The sequence below is a fragment of the Symphalangus syndactylus genome, chromosome 14 (genome assembly GCF_028878055.3).
Source record: "Symphalangus syndactylus isolate Jambi chromosome 14, NHGRI_mSymSyn1-v2.1_pri, whole genome shotgun sequence".
Lineage (NCBI taxonomy): Eukaryota > Metazoa > Chordata > Mammalia > Primates > Hylobatidae > Symphalangus > Symphalangus syndactylus.
In genome coordinates, this window is record NC_072436.2 from 15,750,574 (window position 1) to 15,771,511 (window position 20,938).

The 20,938-nt window shown below is 62.2% G+C and overlaps 1 protein-coding gene across 1 annotated transcript; it reads left to right on the plus strand.

Annotated features, from left to right (window-relative positions):
- Window positions 1-13,613: 13,613 nt before the first annotated feature.
- On the plus strand, window positions 13,614-20,335 carry GCGR (glucagon receptor). The gene is made up of 14 exons (XM_055242415.1): window positions 13,614-13,640; window positions 15,694-15,928; window positions 16,117-16,219; window positions 17,143-17,250; window positions 17,328-17,449; window positions 17,540-17,646; window positions 17,722-17,878; window positions 17,969-18,128; window positions 18,204-18,264; window positions 18,512-18,581; window positions 18,905-18,993; window positions 19,136-19,274; window positions 19,345-19,386; window positions 19,802-20,335. Exons 2-14 carry the CDS (start codon window positions 15,869-15,871, stop codon window positions 20,015-20,017), a joined length of 1,434 nt encoding a protein of 477 aa, XP_055098390.1. The 5' UTR covers window positions 13,614-13,640; window positions 15,694-15,868; the 3' UTR covers window positions 20,018-20,335.
- The last annotated feature ends 603 nt before the right edge of the window (window positions 20,336-20,938 follow it).

A 20,938-nucleotide genomic window follows, 5' to 3' on the forward strand; every position in this document is an offset into this window, starting at 1 on the left:
GGTGCTCCGGGCGGTGCTTCCCACTCCCAGCCCAGCCGCTCCCTGCTCCTGGCCCGGATTTGAGGCCTAGAGAGACATGTGCCCTCCCCCGATCCGTGCCCTGCAGAAGTACCGTCTTGGTGCCCAAATGTGCACCCGCTGGGGCAGAGGAGAATCCGCGAAGCCTGAAGCAGAATCGTGCCCTCCCCCCAAGCTGCCGGCTGCCTGGGCACTCCCCACGGGCCCAGACGCAGGAGACAAAGGAGAATATGGGGGTTCAGGCGTGCAATGGGGCGCGGACAGGGCCAGGCAGGACAAGAGGGCAGGGCTGCCGGGAAAGACGAGCGCCTCGGGGAGCTTCTCTGCAGGTGAGACAGTTGGAAGCATTGACTGATTTGTTCTCTCGCAGTGAGGCAGGAGAGGAGGGAATAATTGGGGTGACCCAGGGTTGAGGCATGAGCAAGAGAACAGCAAAGGCAGCCGGTTCTGGGTAACACTGGGCCTCGCTCCCATGGTAACAAGACAGTTTCCGCTTCAGCCTCTGATTTGCTGTGAGCCAATCCTTCATAAGGAGTCACAGCTGGAGGCCTCTAAAGGGCACCTGGGGTGTTACCAAATTCTCCTGGCTTCCTAAAAACCCTGGGGAGTGCTGCCAGAGAGGCTCTGGAGCCGCCCGCTCCGCCCGCTACCTCTCTGTGAATTGCACCTTACGGTCTTCAATGAATCTGTGCTTTCATCACTCCGTTTTTTGCTCATCTTGTTGTCTGTTGTTGCTTCATTCTTTTGTTGCTTTCTTTGTGCATGTTCAATTCTTTGTTCTGCGCACAAGAACCTAAACCACTCACAGTCGAGACCTTCCATCCAGTAACACCAGTGGCCCCTCCCCTGGGAAGCCTCCAGAGGGCAGGAGGCTGCCTGTAAAAGCTGAAGAGTCCTGAGTCTCCTGCATGATTCCAGAGACTCCTGGGATGCACTGGGGTGGGGGGCAGGTGAACGCTGCGGCACGGGTGGACCCAGGAAAGAGACGTGTAGAGCGCCTTGCCCCACCACCCTCCTCCCAGGCCATGCTGCACCTGTCATCTGCCACCCAGGCCAGGGCTACACCTCACCTGTCACTCAGGCCATACCGCACCCTCACCTGTTGCCCAGGCCACACCCACATCCTCACCTGTTGCCCCTCCTCCTGGCGGCCCAGGAGGTCGCTGAAGATGCAGGCTGTACCTTCTGCCCGGCCCCCAGCCCTCCACCCGCGAGGTGGATGTGAAGTCGCTCTGCATCTCCGCCCCGCCCCCACCCGTTGGCCCTTGCCCTGCTCAAGGTACCATGCTCTTCCCTCCTGCCCCTCGTGGCCCCTCCTGTCTGCCCTGGCCCCCCACACATCCAGGGGGCAGTTTGCTTCCTCCATTGACCTCCCCTCTCTGTGACATTATCTGTTTTTACAAACTTCAGGCATCTAAGCCGGGCGCATTGGCCCAGGCCTGTAATCCCAGCACTTTGGGAGGCCGAGGTGGGCAGATCACTTGAGCTCAGGAGTTCGAAACCAGCCTGGCCAAGATGGTGAAATCCCATCTCTACTAAAAGTACAAAAGATTAGCCGGCCGCGATGATGCTAGCCTGTAATCTCAGCTACTCGGGAGGCTGAGGCACGAGAATCGCTTGCACCCAGGAGGTGGAGGTTGCAGTGAGCCAAGATCATGCCAGGGCACTCCGGCCTGGGCGGCAGAGCGAGACTCCATCTCAGAAAAAAACAAAAAACCAAAAGAACTACAGGCATCGGCTGTGTCCCCACTGGGAAGCCGGAGGGGAGCAGGGCTGGGTGTGTCTTCTCTGGCTGTGTCCCTGTGGCCACAAGGCCTGTTCTTCCTCTGTGCCCCGCCTGCCAAGGACCCAGCCTCGTGAAGGACAGATGAACAAATCATTGAGTAAATGAATGAGTGTGCGAACAGGTGAGTGAGGAAAAGCCGGCAGAGGCGGTGGGGTGGGTGGTGCACCCGGCTGGCCAGCGGCCTGTTACGCCCTGAGTGGCCTCTGGGTGGCAGCCATGTGGCGCTGTTGGCTCAGGAGGGCTTGGGGCTGGGATGGTGCTGGGACTGGGCCACCAGGCTGGGTGAGGAGGGTGGCAGCGCCCAGTACAGCCTGGACAGATGGGGTGCTGCCCAGCAGGGCTAGCGTGGGGGCTCCTTTATGCCAGGCCAGCCCTGGGGGAGGCCTCGGCTGTCCAGGGTGAAACAGGGTCAGGGTGATCAGGCTCGGTTTGTGGGGGCGGCCTGTCCTGGCGGAGGGTCCTCCTCACCCAACCCCAGCCTGCTGCAGGCCGTCTGCAGAGGAGCTGGCAAAGGCGGTGTTTTCCAGTTTGCTTGGGACATGAATGGTCTGGCAAATACGCAACGACACAGCTCTGGGGTCCAGATCCGGCCCAGGCGGCCACCCGACAGAGGAGGAGCCCACAGGGCTTCAGTGAGAGGGCAGCTCAGGCCCAAGCAGGACTAGCCGGCTTTGGGCTTTTGGGGACTTAGCCGGCCCTGGGGCCAGGGGTGGGATCAGGTTTCCACAGGCCAGACGGCCCCGCACAGTCACCACTGTCACCATCACCATCACCCAGCGCTGGGCGGACACCATGTGGATTCCACTTGGCACTGGGCTGATGGGTGGATGCCAGAGCCAGAGCAAAGGCCCTGTCAGCCCCTCAGGGAGGGCACGGCATGGCCGGGCGACTCAGGAGGGCTGCGGGGTGACGTCTGATTGAGCCTGGAAGGACAGGCCGACCACAGAGGATGGAGGCCACAGCATCCTTCCCGGGGTATGACCCCACGCTAGAGACAGAGGGGCTGGGCTGGGCAACCTAGACCTGGGAGCCCATCTGTCCAGCCACCAGCATCTGTCTGTCTGGGTCCCTGCTGGGGGAGGGTCTGCAGCAGGGAGACCCCGGCAGCTTCGAGTGTGGAGGGGAGACTCTGGCTGCCTGAGAGGAGTAATGTTGGGGGATGATTGTGGGGCTCCGTTGGGACTTGGCAGGGCTCGGGGGGTGGGCACTGCAGGGGAAGCAGCTGCAGGCGGGTGCAGAGGAGGCCCAGCTGTTTCCCACGTAGGACTTCCAACACCTCCAGGTTCTCTCCAACCCACTCCAGCTTGCAATCCACCCTCCTGCCCTGTGACCACGTGTGGTCACCTGCCCTCAGGGCACAAACAGGGTCCACTCTATTTTCCAGGGACAACTCCAGACCCATGATCCGGGAAGCTCGGGGCCTGCCTTTATCCCAGCACCCAACCCCAAGAGCCCCCAGTGAGGGAACTGGTGCAGCGGCCACCACTGCCCGCGACCCAGGAGCAACACCAAGGCCACACCTGGCGGCAGGAACAGGGCCGTGACGGGCTCTCTGCAAGGGGTCCCCCCTCCCACAGCAGGTCTCTCGGCTGCAGCTCAGCCCCAGCCCCTGCGGTCCCCAGAGTCCCGGTCACTGGGGGCTCTGCAGGCTGCCCTTCCAGGGGCTTCCACCCTCCCCTGAGTCCGGGTCAGGCAGAACCCAGGGCCCACCATCCCCTCCTGAAGGCTCAGGACCTCCTGGGGGGAGTTCCCTGTGTGATGCAGAGGGCACGCTCACCCTGCTGGGAAGGCTCACTGCTTCCCAAGGGGTCTGAGCTTTACTGGCACCTCACTGAGTCCCTTCCCCGGGGAGACTCTGGGGCTTCCCCTGTGGGACCAGGCACCGGGAAAGGCGGCTTTGTCCCTGCTGAATCACGTGCACCAGCCTGCGGACGGGAGGGCATCTTCCTAGCATTTCCTCCAGCCAAAAGTGGAGCTGGGACCTGGGAACCTCCCTGGATCCACCCCTGCTCTCCGGCAAGGCGTTCCACCAGCCTGTGTCCACACATGTAGCCCCGCAGAGCAGGCTTCGTGATGCCTGGAGACACCCACTTCCCCTTCCGTCTCCTGGGACTTCTCAGTCACAAGGGCTGAGCTGCAGAGGGTGCGTGACTTGGGCTGAGCTGGTCTTTGGCAACTGGGGACTTTGGTTTGATGGCTGGTGGAGGGGAGGTTCTCCTAACTTCCAGGGGTGTGAGTGGCAGGTGGTGCAGATGACAAGACAGTGGCCGTTGCCTAGGGCTGAATCCAACACAGCGGTGGGCGTACCACAGGGAACTTCGGAGAGGGAGCCCGGCCCCCGAGTCAGCTGCTCCTGCGGGTGCTCCCCAAATCATCTAGTGATGTGATCCATTTGTCTTTCCAGCCCATTTCAGTTGAGTTTCCAATGACTTACAACCAATAATATCTCAACTGATATTTGGGCTTTTCAAGCACTAGAATTGCTGGTGACGGCAGGAGTGTTAACACATTCTGGGGCGGGGCAGGGACTGCAGACTGAGCGGGCTCCGGGTGAATGCAAGCTTCCAACCCTGCTGAGCCGGGCTGGGACGAACATGCCCACTAGGTCCATCTCCACCTACTGTGGGCCAGCACTGTGTGGCTCACTCCAGGGAAGACAGCAAGTTGGCTCAGCCACTGCTGTGTGGCTGCTGCTCTATTGAGTTTATGGTCGTCCATGGCATCTGCCAGGGTCCATGTGGTTTTTGTGGGAATCGTGCCCATGGATTTAACAGGGATATGATGGGCATTTGCCATCTTGTCTTTTTTTTTTTTTAGACGGAGTCTCACTCTATCGCTGAGGCTAGAGTGCAGTGGCGCGATCTCGGCTCACTGCAACCTCTGCCTCCTGGATTCACACGATTCTCCTGCCTCAGCCTCCCGAGTAGCTGGGATTACAGGCGCCCGCCACCACACCTGGCTTATTTGTGTATTTTTAGTAGAGACGGGGTTTCACCATATTGGCCAGCCACCATGCCTGGTTGATACTTTTTTAGAGATGGAGTCTCGCTCTCTGTTGCCCAGGCTAAAGTGCAGTGGCACGATCACAGCTTACTGCAGCCTTGACCTCCCAGGGTCAGGCGATCATCCCATCTCAGCCTCCCAGTTAGCTGGGATCACAAGCACGCACCACTGCACCTGGCTAATTTTTTTTTTTTTTTTTTTTTTTTTGAGACGGAGTCTCGCTCTGTCACCCAGGCTGGAGTGAAGTGGCGTGATCTCGGCTCACTGCAAGCTCCGCCTCCCGGGTTCACACCATTCTCCTGCCTCAGCCTCTCCGAGTAGCTGGGACTACAGGCGCCCGCCACTACGCCCGGCTAATTTTTTGTATTTTTAGTAGAGACGGGGTTTCACCGTGGTCTCGATCTCCTGACCTCGTGATCCGCCCGCCTTGGCCTCCCAAAGTGCTGGGATTACAAGCGTGAGCCACCGCGCCCAGCCTGCACCTGGCTAATTTTTTATTTTTTATTTTTTATTTTTGAGACGGAGTCTCGCTCTGTCGCCCAGGCTGGAGTGCAATGGCACGATCTCGGCTCATTGCAAGTTCCACCTCCCAGGTTCACACCATTCTCCTGCCTCAGCCTCCCGGGTAGCCGGGACTACAGGCTCCCGCTACCAAGCCCGGCTAATTTTTTGTATTTTTAGTAGAGACGGGGTTTCACCGTGTTAGCCAGGGTGGTCTCGATCTCCTGACCTCGTGATCTGCCTGCCTCGGCCTCCCAAAGTGTTGGGATTACAGGCGTGAGCCACCACACCTGGCCTAATTTTAAAATTTTTTTGTAGAGACACAGTCTCACTATGTTGCCCAGGCTGGTCTCAAACTCCTGGTCTCAAGTAATCCTCCTGTTTTGGTTTCCCAAAGTGCTGGGATAACAGATGTGAACCGCTGCGCCTGGCCCGTAATCACAGCTCACAAGTGACCTGTGTGGTTTCCTGTCTCCCTGTGTGGCTGCCTGAGACCAGGCTCAGGTCTGAAATGTCAGCAAGGGGTCACCCACTCTTCTTCTTCTTTCTTTATTTTTTGAGATGGAGTTTTGCTCGTTGCCTAGGCTAGGGTGCAATGGCACAATCTTGGCTCACCGCAACCTCTGCCTCCCGAGTTCAAGTGATTCTCGTGCCTCAGCCTCCCTAGTAGCTGGGATTACAGGCATGTGCCACCACGCCCGGCTAATTTTGTATTTTAGTAGAGACAGGGTTCTCCATGTTGGTCAGGCTGGTCTAGAACTCTCAACCTCAGATGATCTACCCGCCTCAGCCTCACCAAAGTGCTGGCATTACAGGCATGAGCCACTGTGTCCGGCAGGTCACCCACTCTTGTCTCTTTTGTGGCACTCCCGGGTGCCCATCCATCGCTCCCTCTATCCATCACGGCCTCTAGGGTGGCCCCACGAGCCCACTCGTGTTGGTGCCCCAGTGAGTTACCCCCACCTGCAGTGTGGGTGGGAGTGGGCTCGCTTCTATGATAGGATGTGGCCAAAGTGACGGGCTGCCCTTCCAAGGGGAAGTCACGCCAACACTGGGCTTCTGTTTTTCTCTCTCTCTCTTAGACGTTCTGAGCAGAGTTGGCTGCCAGGTGCTGAGCTGCCCCGAGAAAAAGCCCTCGTGGCAAGAAACTGATGCCTCCAGCCAGCAGTCAGGGACCCGAGGCCTGAGACAGCGGAGGGTGAGCTTGCAAAGGGATCCCGCAGTTGGGCCTTGAGATGCCCACAGGCCCGGCCCACACCTCGGCTGCAGCCTTGTGAAAGTCCCTGCGCAGGGGACCCAGACTTCTGTCCCACAGAAACTTGGAGATAATAAACACCTGCTCTTCTACGGCACTGAGTGTTGGGTGATTTGTTACGGGCAGTAGACAGCTAATAACTGCCCTTAGGACACCAAGTCCTAGCCTCCTGCAGGCCCAAGCCCCAGGGAGCCACGCCTCACTTGCCGCCTGTCCAGGGGCCACGTGTTCCTTGTTGCTACCATTCCAGGGTCCCCTCCCCCCAACATACTAGGAGCCAGTTCCGAGGGAGGCTCTCCTGCCACCAACCCTGGCCCAGGGGCACACTGAGCTCCTCCTTGATGCTGAGGGCCAATGGTTCCTTATCGCCTGGCAACCAGCGTGTCCTCCAGCTCCTTTTCCAATATTAGCACCTCCCAGCTCAAAAACACAACCCAGCACTCCTGTTCCTCCGTCTCCCGGCCCTCCCTCGACACTGGGCCGAGGCAGCCTGTGCATCTGCCCCAGGCTCCCAGGAGTTGACCCAGCAGCGGATTCGGCCTGGTTCCCGGCATCCTTACTAGGATTTGGAAAATGCTCCTATCAATCAATAAAGGCCCCACGCGGGCCTTCTCCCATCCTCCCCTCCAGCATCCTCTGTCTCCATTTCCATCCGTCCTCCCCGTCCTGCCAGGCCGCAGCTCCTTGCAGAATAACCCACACCCTCCAGTCGCAGGGACAGAACGCCCTAGTTACCGGCCTAGAATTTTGTGGGGGACAGGGCAGACCCTAAGGAGGACACTTGCCTCAGGTGAGACCTTTGCAAGGTCCGGGCAGCGGCAGCCACTCCCGCCACTGCGGAGGGAACAGAGGGCAGGGATCTAAGAGGCTTCTACCCAAATAGCGCGTCTGGGTCATAGCGTCCCACCCCCCGCTGCCACCAGGGCCCTGACTTCAACACGGGAGGCAGACCAGGCTCCACAGCCCTGGAATCAGAGCTTGGCCTGACGGGTTGGCCCCATCTGCACTCTGGCTTTTGGAATGAGGCTCGCCATCAATGGTGTGGTGGAGCTGCATTCGTTTCTGGGGCTTCTGTAACAAGGGGCCATAGAACAGGGCTCCAGCAGCAGCCCATTCTCCCACAGTCCTGGAGGCTGGAAGTTCGAGACCAAGGTGACTGCAGTTGGTTCCTCCTGAGGCCTTTCTCCCTGGCTTGTAGATGGCCCCTCTTCTCCTGAGTCCTCACACAGGGTCATCCTCTGTGTGTATCTGTATCCTAGTCTCTCTTCTTTCTCTTTTCACTTTAAAAAAAAAATTTTTTTTTTAATTAATGTGACGAAATGCTTGTGTTATAGGTTGTGGGGAGAAACGCTGGTTACAAAACTATATCAAAGTAAAAATGTATTAATGCACAGTAAAGACACCTGGAAAAAAAATGCCCTTTAATGCTCACAGAAGTTCTCTCCGAGGGGCAGCCCCACCACCCATCTGTTTCCCTGCCTGCATTTCCACATTTTTCTAGGCCGAGATGCAGCTTCCCCTCCCACCCCTGGTCCCTTCGCCCTGGCTTCCAGTTGCCCCTGTCGTCCCTCCTCCTCATCAGCCCCTTGCAGAACTCCAGGATGGGGCTTCTGAATCTCGCTGACAGGCACCGAGCCTTGCAGGCAGTATGGGCTCCATAAGTCTTGCCGGACACCGAAATTAAGTTCTGAAGGTGCCGTCTCCAGAATCCCCAGCACAGATAGACAAACTCACCACTCAGGGGTGGGGGGTGCAGACCAGCCCCCAGCCCCGCTGCAGCCCACCCTGCAGCACAGGACCAAGCACACCTCCAGGAGGGCCCCCTGCAATGAGGACCCTGGGGACTGGATGGAGGGCAGGTCCCCCCACCCCCACTGCTGCGTGGGAAGGCCCTGCCCCCTCCATTCCCAGCTGCCCTCTGTTTATGTCTCACCAATGTCAAGGGAAACCGGAACTGGAGAGCAGTTGAAACACACATTTTGTTCAGGACTATTGTAATAGGGGAAAAAAGATTTTAGTATAGACCTGGGCTCAACTCCCAATGTGGCACGGGCAAGTGGGGATTTAGATCTGAGGAGCAGGGCGGGGTCAGTGGGTGGAAAATTACTGGGACAAAACACCTGTCTGGAGGATTCTGGCTAAACCCAGGAAACAGGAAGCTTGCTGAGGGCAGGCAGGGTTAGCAGACATCGCCTGGGGGTGGCGGAGGCTGAGGACACTGATCAGATATGGGGGGATGGAGGCTTCTTGCCAAACTGACTTAGCAGAGTTCTTGCTAAATCTGGATTTTACAAGGCAGAATGCAGATGAGCCTGGGAAAAGGTTCCGAAGCCGGACTACAGTTTGGTCAAGCAAACAATCTTGTCGTGGATTCAGTCATATAAATAAGGGTCACCCAGCCCAGGGGAGGGGCCCCACCCCATCTGAGTCTCCCTGCCCACACTGAGTCCGAACCTTTCAGGCTTTGCCCCCTTCACACACCCCAAATTTATTTTTCTACTTCTCTTCCTGCAGGTACCAGACTGCAGCTACCCAGCACTTACCTGGGACTGCTGGGCCTCTGCCCCGTGGGGACCTGTCCTCCGGGAAACAAGGCCAGACACAGGAGGGCAGGGAGGACTCTTCTCCAGGGCCGGGGTGCCGTCTCTTCAGCCCCGTGGCACTTGACTTAGGCAGAGCATGCAGCACCCTCACCCCAGTCCCTGCAGCCACCAGGAGGTGGTCCCCCTCATCCCATTAGCCATCACCCCCATTCACAGAGGTCTCGGACTGAAGCTGGCGGGGGGAGCACCATGATCCAAGATCAGAACCCTGTTGTCTTTGCCTCCGGAGAGGTGGGGGCAGGAGCTGAGGGAGGGTTTAGGTGGAGAGGGGAGAAGATGGGGTAGCAGGGGCAGATGCTGGCAGGTAGAGACAAACTTTTATGACCTTTGCCTTCTGACCTTTGCCTCTGGCCACTGCTCGAACTAAAGCAGCATGGCCCCCTCCGGGAACAGGGCTTCCTATGGGCTGGGAAGCATGGAGCCCCCACAGTGTGGCTATGCAGGGGAGTGAGGACCAGGTGGGGGCAGGCCTGTGGGGGTCACAGCGCTGGGCTAAGCTTCAGAGGGAAGTGGCCCCTGGGAGGGGGAATGGCTGGGGTTAGGACCCTGGGTTCCCACGCCCCCTAAAACAGAAGTAGAATTAGGGAGAAAGGACTCCCAAGACCAAGGACGGCATCTATCAAAGGAGCTCTTCACAGGCAGGGGGTGTCCCAGGGCGAGGGTGGCCAGGACAGGTCTAGGGAAATGCAGGTGGAGCAGGACCCGGAGATGGACTGGAGATGCCGGAGGGGAGGCTTCCTAGCCGGAGCAGAAACAGGCACTGCAGACAAGTGTCAGTGAGAGGGGCTCTGGGTGGGGAAGAAGACTGGGACTTGGAGGAAGACCTCTCCAGGGAGAAGGGAGGAGAGGGAAGGAGAAAGGGAGGAAGTGGGAGGAGGAGAGTGCTCATCCTGGAAGCCACAGCCTCGGGGAGAACTTTCTAGAAGGAAGCCATGACCATCAGTGTCCCAGAATGCTGAGAGGCCAGGAAAGGTGAGGCCTCAAGGAGTCCATGGGGTTGTGGTGACCCCAGGATCACTGGGCACAGAGCAGGGATGGCTGGGGGTGGAAGGGGAAGGGCGAGGGCTGAGGTTCTGGCGGCCCCAAAGCCAGGTGTGATGTTGGCTTTAGGGGGAGTGAGGAAGGGGAGAATGTCCCCCTGTGCGTGCCTCTTGGGGAGGGCAGGGGTTCTGGGTGGGGCTTCTCCACTCCCAGGAAAGGAAGTGGTGTGGAAGGAGCGGGTGGGACGGAGGAGAGAGCGCCCCGCGGCTGCAGGACCAGCAGGTGGGGGACCAGGGTCAGCGCTGCTGGAGGGGCCTTAGCGCGACAGGACTGGCCGGAGACCGGGGAAGCAGCACAGAAAGAGCTAAAGGGCACCCCAGGGACCGCCCTGCCGGTCCACCCATGTCACCCATGTCGGCCCCCACTCCAGCCCCCATCTGCTCTGCAGGGGAAGGAACCAGGAGCCGCGGTGGGGGCGAGTGGGGGTGTCGGTCCTTCCAGAAAATCAGGAAGGTAGCAAGAAAGAAGCGGCGAGAACCCGGGGACGCGAGAAGAAGGGGGCGAGGGGGCGCCCAGGGAGCCGGAGGGAGCGAGAAGAAGGGGGGCTGAGCCACGGCTCCCATGCCCGCCGCGCCCCTCCACGTCCCGGGGCGTCCCCGGACCCACCGCGACCACCGCCTGCCGGGCCAGGGTCCGCGGGGTCAGGGATCTGCAGGATTAGGGTCTGCGAAACCAGGACCCGTGGGACAAAGGTCTGTGGGGCGCGGGTCCGCGGGGTGGAATTCAACGCGCCGGGTCTGCGTATGGCCAGGGTACCAGGTGCTTGCCCCGGCTCCCTGCGCAGGGTGGGCAGGACCGAAGCTCGCCCGGAGGCTGCGCGGAGGGCGGGCGGGGACCCTCGGCTGCCGCTCCCACCCCCGCGGGGCCGCCTCCGCGCCCGCCCTCCGCCGCCGCCCTCGCCCTGCGTCGCCGCCAGAAAGTTTGCCCCGACCCCTATCCTGCAGCGCGGCGAAGACGAGCGGTCACCGGAGCCCGACCCGAGCGCGCCCGGAGGACGGCGGGGAGCCGAGCCAAGCCCCGAGCAGCGCCGCGCGGTGAGCACCTGGGCCGCGGCCCCGAGGGGACGTTCGGGAGTCGACCCGGTGGGGGCAGAGACTGCGGGGCGGGCGCGGCGGGGCTGGGGGCGCGGGGAGCCGGCCGGGAGGTCTCCGGGGCCCGGGCTGTTGCGGTCCCCAGTCCCGTCAGACACCCCCGTTCCCAACCCCGGCTCGGACACCACCCGGTCCCGCACCGTCGGGCAGGTCCAGGGGTCTCAGCCCCTCCCCCGTTCTCTGGTCCTGGGGGGCGCGGCTGGGGGCGGGGGTGTCGCTGGCCGCCTGGCGCCCTGCGGCGGCCATACTGCAGCAGCCACATTCCCTACTCCGGGCCCCCGGGCCCCGCCGCCCTGGGAGCGCACAAAGCGCCCCGGACGCGCCCCCGAGGCGCGGGGTCTCACCAGCGCTCGCTCCCCTCGGTGGGCTCCTGCCCCCAGGACTGCCCGGTGGCACTGGCGCGGCCCAGGATGGGGTGAGGGGTGTCTGCGCCCCGCCTGGCCGCTCCTCTTCCGCGGCCCACACTGGCGACTTTGACCCCGGCAAGCGGGTCACTGCCCTGCCCGACTCCGGCCTCTCCCGCGCCCCACCACCCGGCCGACTCGGCCCCTGGGCTTATGCTCCGAACCGACTGACCCCGGCCCTCTCGGCGTCCGCATCCTCCAAGGACCGGCTAGGGCTGCTCTATGCCCTTGGTATCGGGGACATGAAGGTTGGGGGGTCGGGGCGCACCCAGGCCGGCACCCAGGCCTGCCCCGCCCCCACGGGGTGGGGGCGCGGGGATAGGGCTTTGTCAACAGCCTGTGGCCCCTGATCCTGCCTCGGTGCCCTGACCTTCCACTACCTTCTCTGGTTTCACAAAAACATCCCGGCTCCCATCCCGAAGCTCCTCAAAGCGTCTGAGAGGCCCCTTGCGGACGCCCTGGGAGCCCCACTGCCTTCCTGGACCAGTGGCCGCTCCACGCATCCTGGGGGCCCAGCTCCAGGTCTGCGGGTCCCTCAGCCGCCCCCAGTGGGAATTGGTGGAGCCTGACGGAGACATGAACGCCCAAGAGTCACGTGTTCTGCCAGGGAGGACATGGGACAGGACACGGGGTGCCAGCCCTGCAAAGCGGCCGGGGCAGTGGAGCTCAGGTGGCCCCAAGTCCTGGTGGTGGCTGGTGTGGCCTGGCAGGCAGCTGTGGGAGGGACGAAGGGGGTGGCATGCGGTGGGGGTCTAGGGAAGGCAGGGAGGGCACCTCGGGACCCCCCCCATTGGGCACCTCAGGAACCCCCCGCATTGGGCACCTCGGGAACCCCCCACATTAGGCACCTCGGGAACCCCTCCCCTAATTATCAGCTGACTCCAAGGCCTGAGAAGGAGCTTGGTCACCTGGACTGTGAAGGTGGAGGGGTGGGGTCCCTGGTGGGTCGTCCCACCTACCAGCTGTGTCGCCGGGCGGGTAATACGGGGCACTGTGGCCCTGGGGAGCCCCAAGTGGCACCTCCACAGCTGGGAGTTTCTGTCCACTCCTTCAGTCAACAAACATTGATCCTGGGCTGACGGGGGCCCGGGGGTGTCAGTGTCTCCTGTCGGGGGAGAAGGCTGGGTGAGATCAACACAAGAGCCTCCCTTCTTCCCTTCAGGCTGGTGTCACTTTCAGTGACGGGGCAGGGTCCCCACTTGGGAAGTTAAATCGTCGTCCCCGTCCCAGGACCACAGCAGCCTTAGCCCTGCTCTCCAGGCCAGGCTCTCTCCTGGGTGCTCAGCTGGAAATTGGTACCTCCCCCTGGCTCCACCCACTCCTGTTGGGATGAGGGGCTGGAGTCTCCCTACCCACACAGGACCCACCGCCTGCAGGGAACGGAGGACCCCCACACTTCTGCACCTCCTGCCTCACTATCAGAGACCCAGTGGAGAATTGCCCCCCACCCCACCTCTTGTATTCAGAGGCCCTGACCCCTAGGGATCCGGGACTAGGGGTGCCCTAAGGAGAGCCCACCTGTGGCCTGTGGATACTGAGCTGTCAGGGGAATCCTCCAGGATCTCCAGCCCCACCTTCCCAACCTTCTGTTGAGGTTGAGGGGACACAGAGAGCCCCGCTCCCTCTTCCTCCCCACTCCTGGGTCCTGACTGCTTCAAAGAAAGGCCTGGGGGACTGGGTAGCCCACCCCTCCCTCGGCTCACTGGGGTCTCCAGACTTGCTGCCCGGCTGGAAGGTGGGGCCCTGGCATGCGAGGACCTCATGTGTGGAGGCACTGGCTTGGGGGTGCTCCCAGTGGCTCTAGATTCAACATGGCAGGCATTGAATGGCTCCTGTTTCTCTGGCAGAGTTGGGGCAGAGCCAGGCTTGGCCACGCTGGGCTCTAAGGGGCTGTCATTTTGCCCAGGGAGCTCCTGGCTGGGCGGTCCTCCCCCCAGGGTGAGCACGCATCCCCCAAACCCCCACTGCAAGGCCCCCAGGCAGGGAACAGCTTATCGGCCAGTGTCCTTCCTCCTTGGCCCCTGCCTGCATCTCCACCATTCACCCTGCTCCAGCTGCCCCTTGTCTCTCCCCATCCCCTGCCTAGAGCCCCAGGTCTCCCCTGCACCCCTGAGCCTGCCCACCTATCAGTGCCCCTCCTCCAGGGCCCCTCTGGGTTGGGGGTGCACACAGCGGAGAGAGGCGGCTCCTGCTGCTCCTCACCCAGCCTGGCTCAGTGGCCGGAGCCGCCCAGGGCAGTGGCAGCAGATGGGGCTGTTTGATCAGAATCAGGGAAAATAAGGCCCCTTGGGTGACCCCAGAGCTGGAGACCCCAAAACTGCCCCTCCTCCCCCAGCCGCCTGCCACTTTCTCTGCCAGGGAGAGGCCCCTACTCTGTGGGTCCTTCGCCCCAGCACTAAGCCTGCATGGCTGCTCACCTGGCTCAGGGACTGGGGATCAGCGACACACAGGTCCTGCCTCCCATCGGCCCCTACGTGAGCCCAGGACCCAAGGGCTGCAGTTGGGAGCTCTTTAGCAGGCTGTGACGCAGGTGCCTGTCCCTGTCATTCAGCTGTCACCCTGCTTGGTGCATCTCAGGCCCTGTTAGCAGAGGAGCCCCAGGTGGAGCTGGCCCCACGCCAGCTCATCCAGCTGCTGCCTGGAGGAGGTTAAAATCCAGGCTGTCCCGTGGCAGCCAGCAGCCCAGCCCTGCCTGGAAACCCTCTGCTCCAGCTGCAGCCTTCACCCATCTCCTTGCCCCTCTCCCTGGCTTCTCCCTGGCACTGCCTTCCAGCTGGCTGGCCCTCCGTCTGCCCAGCCATCCATCCATACCTCTTATTCCGTTTGAGGGTGCCCCAAAGAAGAGCCTGTCGCCGCCTGGGGGCTCACAGCCGCCACTTGCAGGACCCCGCACATGCACACAGACCCACAAAAGACCCTTTCTGCTTCTCTCACAGAATTCATTTGTTGCAGAAACTGGGCTCTGTAGCAGTGAAAGGCCAATTTGTGGAGCTGTTGCCGCCCCAAACTCCCAGCTCAGATGCTGGCTCTGGCCTGGGGACCAGGTGTTGTGACTCCCGCAGCCCTAGCAGGCACCACAGGGGCTGTCCTCCCCACCCTGTGCCCCCACCCTAGGCCGGCTCCTCCGAGCCTGCGCCGGCAGTGCTAATCTCAAAGGAATGTGCAGCCAGCCTGTGGCGTCCCATGGGATCCAGGAAGGCCAGCCGAGCCTTGCACGGCACCCATGAGGCACCTAGGCACCCCAGTGCTGGGCAGGGGGCATGCATGTGACACAGACCCTTGAGTGTGGGCCCCGCACACTTGGCCTGGCACAGCTGCAAGCCAGCCCGGCCACTTTGCTCACCGTGACACTGGGGCCAAGCAATGGAAGGTCCAGCTACCGCCACCCTCACACTTGGCACGTTGGCTCAGGTCAGCCTGGCAAGCCAGCTTTCCCAGGGGCTAAGAATAGGTGAGGAGGATGGTGAGGACTGGAAGTGGCCGGGGGCTGTCAACTGATGGAGGAGGTCATCATCTGCGGATGCTGGTTCCCCCAACAAGAGCATTGGGTCACCCAGCAGGAAGGTGGCTGCCACTAGCACTGAGACGAGGGGCTCTGAGACCCTCAGAGCTGCCAGCCAGCCAGCCCTGGGTGGCAAGAGTGACTCCTCCTGGGTCTTCTCCCTCCTATCGCCCTCTTGTTTTTTTGAGACAGAGTCTCACTCTGTCGCCCAGGCTGGAGTGCAATGGCTTGATCTCCGTTCACTACAAGCTCTGCCTCCCGGGTTCACACCATTCTCCTGCCTCAGCCTCCCAAGTAGCTGGGACTACAGGCCCCTGCCACCACGCCTGGCTAATTTTTTGTATTTTTAGTAGAGACGGGGTTTCACCGTGTTAGCCGGGATGGTCTCGATCTCCTGACCTCGTGATCTGCTCCCCTCGGCCTCCCAAAGTGCTGGGATTACAGGCATGAGCCACCACACCCGGCCCCCAGCTCCCTCTTTATCTGTAGGACTCAGGTTCAGAGGGGCAGCTTAAGGGGAGGATACCCCACTGGCCAGGATTCCCCAGGCTCTGCCGCTCTGCCACTCAGCTGCCCTCAGAGGAGTGTGCACACCCACCAAGACTGCATTGCCCCAGCCGTGCAGCCCCTGCCAGATGTGGGAGGCAGCTAGCTGCCCAGAGGCATGCCCCCCTGCCAGCCACGCCGACCCCTGCTGCTGTTGCTGCTGCTGCTGGCCTGCCAGGTGAGGACTCACAGCACCCGCAGCACCCAGGGGCCCTCCTGTGAGGACTGCACACTGACGGCTCTCTGTCTGCCTGCCTGCCTATCTGCCTGCCTGTCTGCCTGTCTGTTTGCCTATCTGCCTGCCTGTCCATCTGCCTGTCCGTCTGCCTGTCTGTCTGTCTGGCTGCTTGTGCATGTGTCCCCTAGCCACAGGCCCCCTCCGCTCAGGTGATGGACTTCCTGTTTGAGAAGTGGAAGCTCTACGGTGACCAGTGTCACCACAACCTGAGCCTGCTGCCCCCTCCCACGGGTGAGCCCCCACCCAGAGCCTTCCAGCCTGTGCCTGGCCTCAGCACTTCCTGAGTTCTCTTCATGGGAAGGTTCCTGGGTGCTTATGCAGCCCTTGAGGACCCCCCCAAGGGGCCCTGTCACTCCTCAGGCCCCCACCACCATGGGCAGGTGAGGTAACGAGGTAACTGAGCCACAGAGCTGGGGACTTGCCCAAGGCTGCAGAGCCAGGAAACAGCAGAACGGTGGAATTGCCCCAGCACCGGCTGCTGCTGCGTGCCCCCAGGCCCAGACGGGTAATACCACCTATAGCCCCATGGAGTTTTCAGTGGGGAGACAGTGCCAGGGTGTGGAAGGTGGGGCCCAGGGGCCTGGGAGGGCTCAGGTGGAGAGTGTATATCATGGCCTAGACACTTGGGGTGCAGGGAGAGTCTAGGGCTGGAGGACTTACCCGGGAGGCAGTGCCTTGGTTCAGATGAGGGAGGCAGCCTCCACTGGGCAGAGGGGAGCGGGTGTGGCAGCCACAGGTTTGGCAATGCACCTGGGAAGGATGAAAATGGCACTGGGGTTCAGCCCCCAGAGAGGAAGCTGCTGCAAGAAGCTCACGGAGAATGGGGCACCCCAGTGTGGGTTTGGGGCACATTTGAGATGGGGGGGTCTCCAAGGGAAGGTGGCCTGCAGAGCTGGAATTCAGGGCTGGGCTGGGAGTGCTAGCAGAGGCTGGCCCAAGGGAGGTGGATGGTCAGGTGAGGAAGGTGGAGGTCAGATGGGGGAGGTGGAGGTCAAGTGGGGGAGGCAGCAGCCCAGGCCATGTCCTGGGGGAGGTGACGGCCGAGCTCAGGCTTCCAGAGAGAGGAGAGAGGCCTGCTGAGGGAGCCCTTCTCCCGCCCTGCCCTGCCCTGCCCTGCCCTGCCCTGCCCTGCCCTACCCCACCCTACCCTGCAGAGCTGGTCTGCAACAGAACCTTCGACAAGTATTCCTGCTGGCCGGACACCCCCGCCAATACCACAGCCAACATCTCCTGCCCCTGGTACCTGCCTTGGCACCACAAAGGTACCCATAGAGGGGAGGAACTGTGGGAGGGGCGGGCCCGGGGTGGGGCTGATCCCAGCCTCCCCCCACACCCCCAGTGCAACACCGCTTCGTGTTCAAGAGATGCGGGCCCGACGGTCAGTGGGTGCGCGGACCCCGAGGGCAGCCTTGGCGTGACGCCTCCCAGTGCCAGATGGATGGCGAGGAGATTGAGGTTCAGGTCAGCGGGCGGCAGGCGGGCGCGGTGGGGCTGGATGGGAACGGGCATGGGGGCCCCCGCCTGGCCCTCACAGGCCACTGTAACTCGCAGAAGGAGGTGGCCAAGATGTACAGCAGCTTCCAGGTGATGTACACGGTGGGCTACAGCCTGTCCCTGGGGGCCCTGCTCCTCGCCTTGGCCATCCTGGGGGGCCTCAGGTAGGATTCTGCCAGTGCCTGGGGTGGCCGCAGAGGGCAGGGAGGAGGGCAGGCACTGACTGGCTGGCCCCACAGCACGCTGCACTGCACCCGCAACGCCATCCACGCGAACCTGTTTGCGTCCTTCGTGCTGAAAGCCAGCTCCGTGCTGGTCATTGATGGGCTGCTCAGGACCCGCTACAGCCAGAAGATTGGTGACGACCTCAGTGTCAGCATCTGGCTCAGTGATGGAGTGAGCCCCCCTCGGCAGCCCCAGGCAGGCGGGTGGGTGGGCAGCCAGGCAGGTGGCCACCTAGCCGTGCTCACACTGCACCTGTGCCAGGCGGTGGCTGGCTGCCGTGTGGCCGCAGTGTTCATGCAATATGGCATCGTGGCCAACTACTGCTGGCTGCTGGTGGAGGGCCTGTACCTGCACAACCTGCTGGGCCTGGCCACCCTCCCCGAGAGGAGCTTCTTCAGCCTCTACCTGGGCATCGGCTGGGGTGAGTGAGTTGGCATGGGAGGGGGTCAGGGCAGACTGGCCAAGCCTTTGAGACCACAGCTGCTGCCTCCCACAGGTGCCCCCATGCTGTTCATCATCCCCTGGGCGGTGGTCAAGTGTCTGTTCGAGAACGTCCAGTGAGTATGAGCGGCCGGACAGCCTGGGGGAGGGGCCGGGGGGCTGGGGTGCGGGGCTCTGGCCCGAGGCAGGGAGGGGCCGGGGATGAGCCTGGTGCCTGGGGAGGGGGTCATTCGTGACCTTTTCCCTTCCTTTCCTGAGACCAGAATTAGATCCTGGCAAAATCAGGATGGGGGGGTGTTGGGGGGCTGAGGGGCTGAGGGGCAGGGAGCTGTGCCCCAGTATGTGAGTGGCCTGGCCTCGCAGGTGCTGGACCAGCAATGACAACATGGGCTTCTGGTGGATCCTGCGGTTCCCTGTCTTCCTGGCCATCCTGGTGAGGAAATGAAGAGCGAGGAGCGCGCCCAGGCCCCTCCTCCCTTGGCGTCCTGAGGCTGCCCCAGGAGACAGCAGCATCCTGCCAGGGAGGGCCGGGAGGGAGCTGGCACCCAGACAGGACACCAGGACACTGGCCAGCACCCTGGGCACTGAGCCAGGCTGCTCCTCCCTGGCCGTGTGCCCACCAGCCCCGGGGCTATGTGGCCCAGGGCCTATCTTGCTGCCAGGCCCACCTGCAGGAGGGTCAGGTGGGGCCTTCCGAGGGCACAGAGCTGTCCCCTGGGGCTCGGGATGCCCCTGACTTGCACCCTTCTCACACAGATCAACTTCTTCATCTTCGTCCGCATCGTTCACCTGCTCGTGGCCAAGCTGCGGGCGCGGCAGATGCATCACACAGACTACAAGTTACGGTGGGTGCCGTGGCGGGCTGGCATCTCGAGACCTGGAGACCCTCAGGGCCAGAGGGCAGCTGGGGGTGGGGACTCTAAGCTCCACGTGGATGGTGCGGGCCGAGGGTCGGGGCGGTGGGTGACTCAGGCTCTGCCCCTGCAGGCTGGCCAAGTCCACGCTGACTCTCATTCCCCTGCTGGGTGTCCACGAAGTGGTCTTCGCCTTCGTGACGGACGAGCACGCCCAGGGCACCCTGCGCACTGCCAAGCTCTTTTTCGACCTCTTCCTCAGCTCCTTCCAGGTGCCCGCCCGCCCGCTGGCTCCCCCACCTGGGGCGCAGTATGCCACCCCTGACCACCCTGTCTCTCCAGGGCCTGCTGGTGGCTGTCCTCTACTGCTTCCTCAACAAGGAGGTAGGTGGGAGTGGGGGCGTCTGAGACCATCAGCACTGGCCGTCGGGGTCAGGGGCAGAGAGAGGCACAGGGATGCCAGCCTCCTCCCTGCCCAGGGGTTGGAACACATGGGGCCCAAGCCTTTCCATCCACCTGTTCTTATCGGGTGCAGTTGCCATGGCGCTGGGTGTCAGGCCCCCAAGACAGGTTGGCCTCAGCCCCATCGCTACAGTGTCCACAGTGGGGGTCCCCAGGTGTCTGCAGACTGTGCTTTCCGTGGCGATGCTGGGTGGCATACCTGCGCCCAGCAGGGAGCTTGTGTCGCTCTGCACCACTCAGAGCAGAGACTGGGCATCTCCGACGAGGCCCACAGCAGGTCCCGGTGGGGTGGACAGGACAGGCAGGTCCCAGGACTGGCCTGCCCTGCCCCACCCAGGTGCAGTCGGAGCTGCGGCGGCGTTGGCACCACTGGCGCCTGGGCAAAGTGCTACGGGAGGAGCGGAGCACCAGCAACCACAAGGCCTCATCTTCGCCCGGCCGCGGCCTTCCCAGCAAGGAGCTGCAGTTTGGGAGGGGTGATGGCAGCCAGGATTCATCTGCGGAGACCCCCTTGGCTGGTGACCTCCCTAGATTGGCTGAGAGCCCCTTCTGAACCCTGCTGGGACCCCAGCTAGGGCTGGACTCTGGCACCCAGAGAGCGTAGCTGGACAACCCAGAACTGGACGCCCAGCTGAGGCTGGGGGAGGGGGAGCCAACAGCAGCCCCCACCTACCCCCACCCCCAGTGTGGCTGTCTGCGAGATGGGGCCTCCTCTCCCTGCACCTGCCCTGTCCCTGGCTCAGGGGCGAGCAGAGGAGTACAGGGCAGGGGTGCGGGCTGTGCCGTGAAATGCACGCCAGCGTCCCCACGTATGTCGGCACGTCCCGTGTGCGTGGAAATGTCCTCCAACAATAAAGAGCTCAAGTGGTCACCGTGCGTGTCCTGGAAAGCAGGGCTGGAAATGCTGGGGCCGAAGCATCGGGGATGGAACAGTGGTGGGTGGTCAGCGCCAGTGTGGGCTGTTGAAGGGTCCCCCTGCTGTCCCAGTTCACACAGAGTTGGCACTGGAACCCCGGAGGATCCCAAAGGCAGCCAGCCTGTGCCCATCTGAGCAGACCCTGGCCACCTTCCCATCCTGGTTCTGGCGGGCAATCCCCCTGGAAGCTTTGGCCACCAGAGGGTTACCATTCACCAGCAGAGACGTGAGGGGCACAGTGGCTAAGGGGGCATGAGGCATCACAGTCCCCCGACCAACCCCATCAGCACTGGATTCACCCAGAGGGCATCTTCTCCCTGGAGGCCATGAGGACACTGGCACCTGGCTCATCGGCCCGCCCTTCCTCTGAGCCTCCTGGCCTCTGCTTCATCTCAGCTCCAGCCCCCTCGGGCAATTTGCAGGCTACGTAGCAGATTGAAGTGGGAAGAAATGGGTCTGAACATTGCCACGGGTCCACGCGACCGAGCAGCGCAGGTTGCCCAACCTCTGCACAGGACCCGCGGCGCGCCACACAGAGAGGTCCGGCCTACGCGTCCT

What these genes read in the sequence shown, in the direction of transcription:
- GCGR (XM_055242415.1), top strand. Translation starts at nt 15,869, where the DNA reads ATGCCCCCCTGCCAGCCACGCCGACCCCTGCTGCTGTTGCTGCTGCTG. An exon ending in GCGAGGAGATTGAGGTTCAG is followed by an intron (nt 17,450 to 17,539) that starts GTCAGCGGGCGG and finishes TGTAACTCGCAG; the next exon opens with AAGGAGGTGGCCAAGATGTA. An exon ending in CACACAGACTACAAGTTACG is followed by an intron (nt 18,994 to 19,135) that starts GTGGGTGCCGTG and finishes CTGCCCCTGCAG; the next exon opens with GCTGGCCAAGTCCACGCTGA.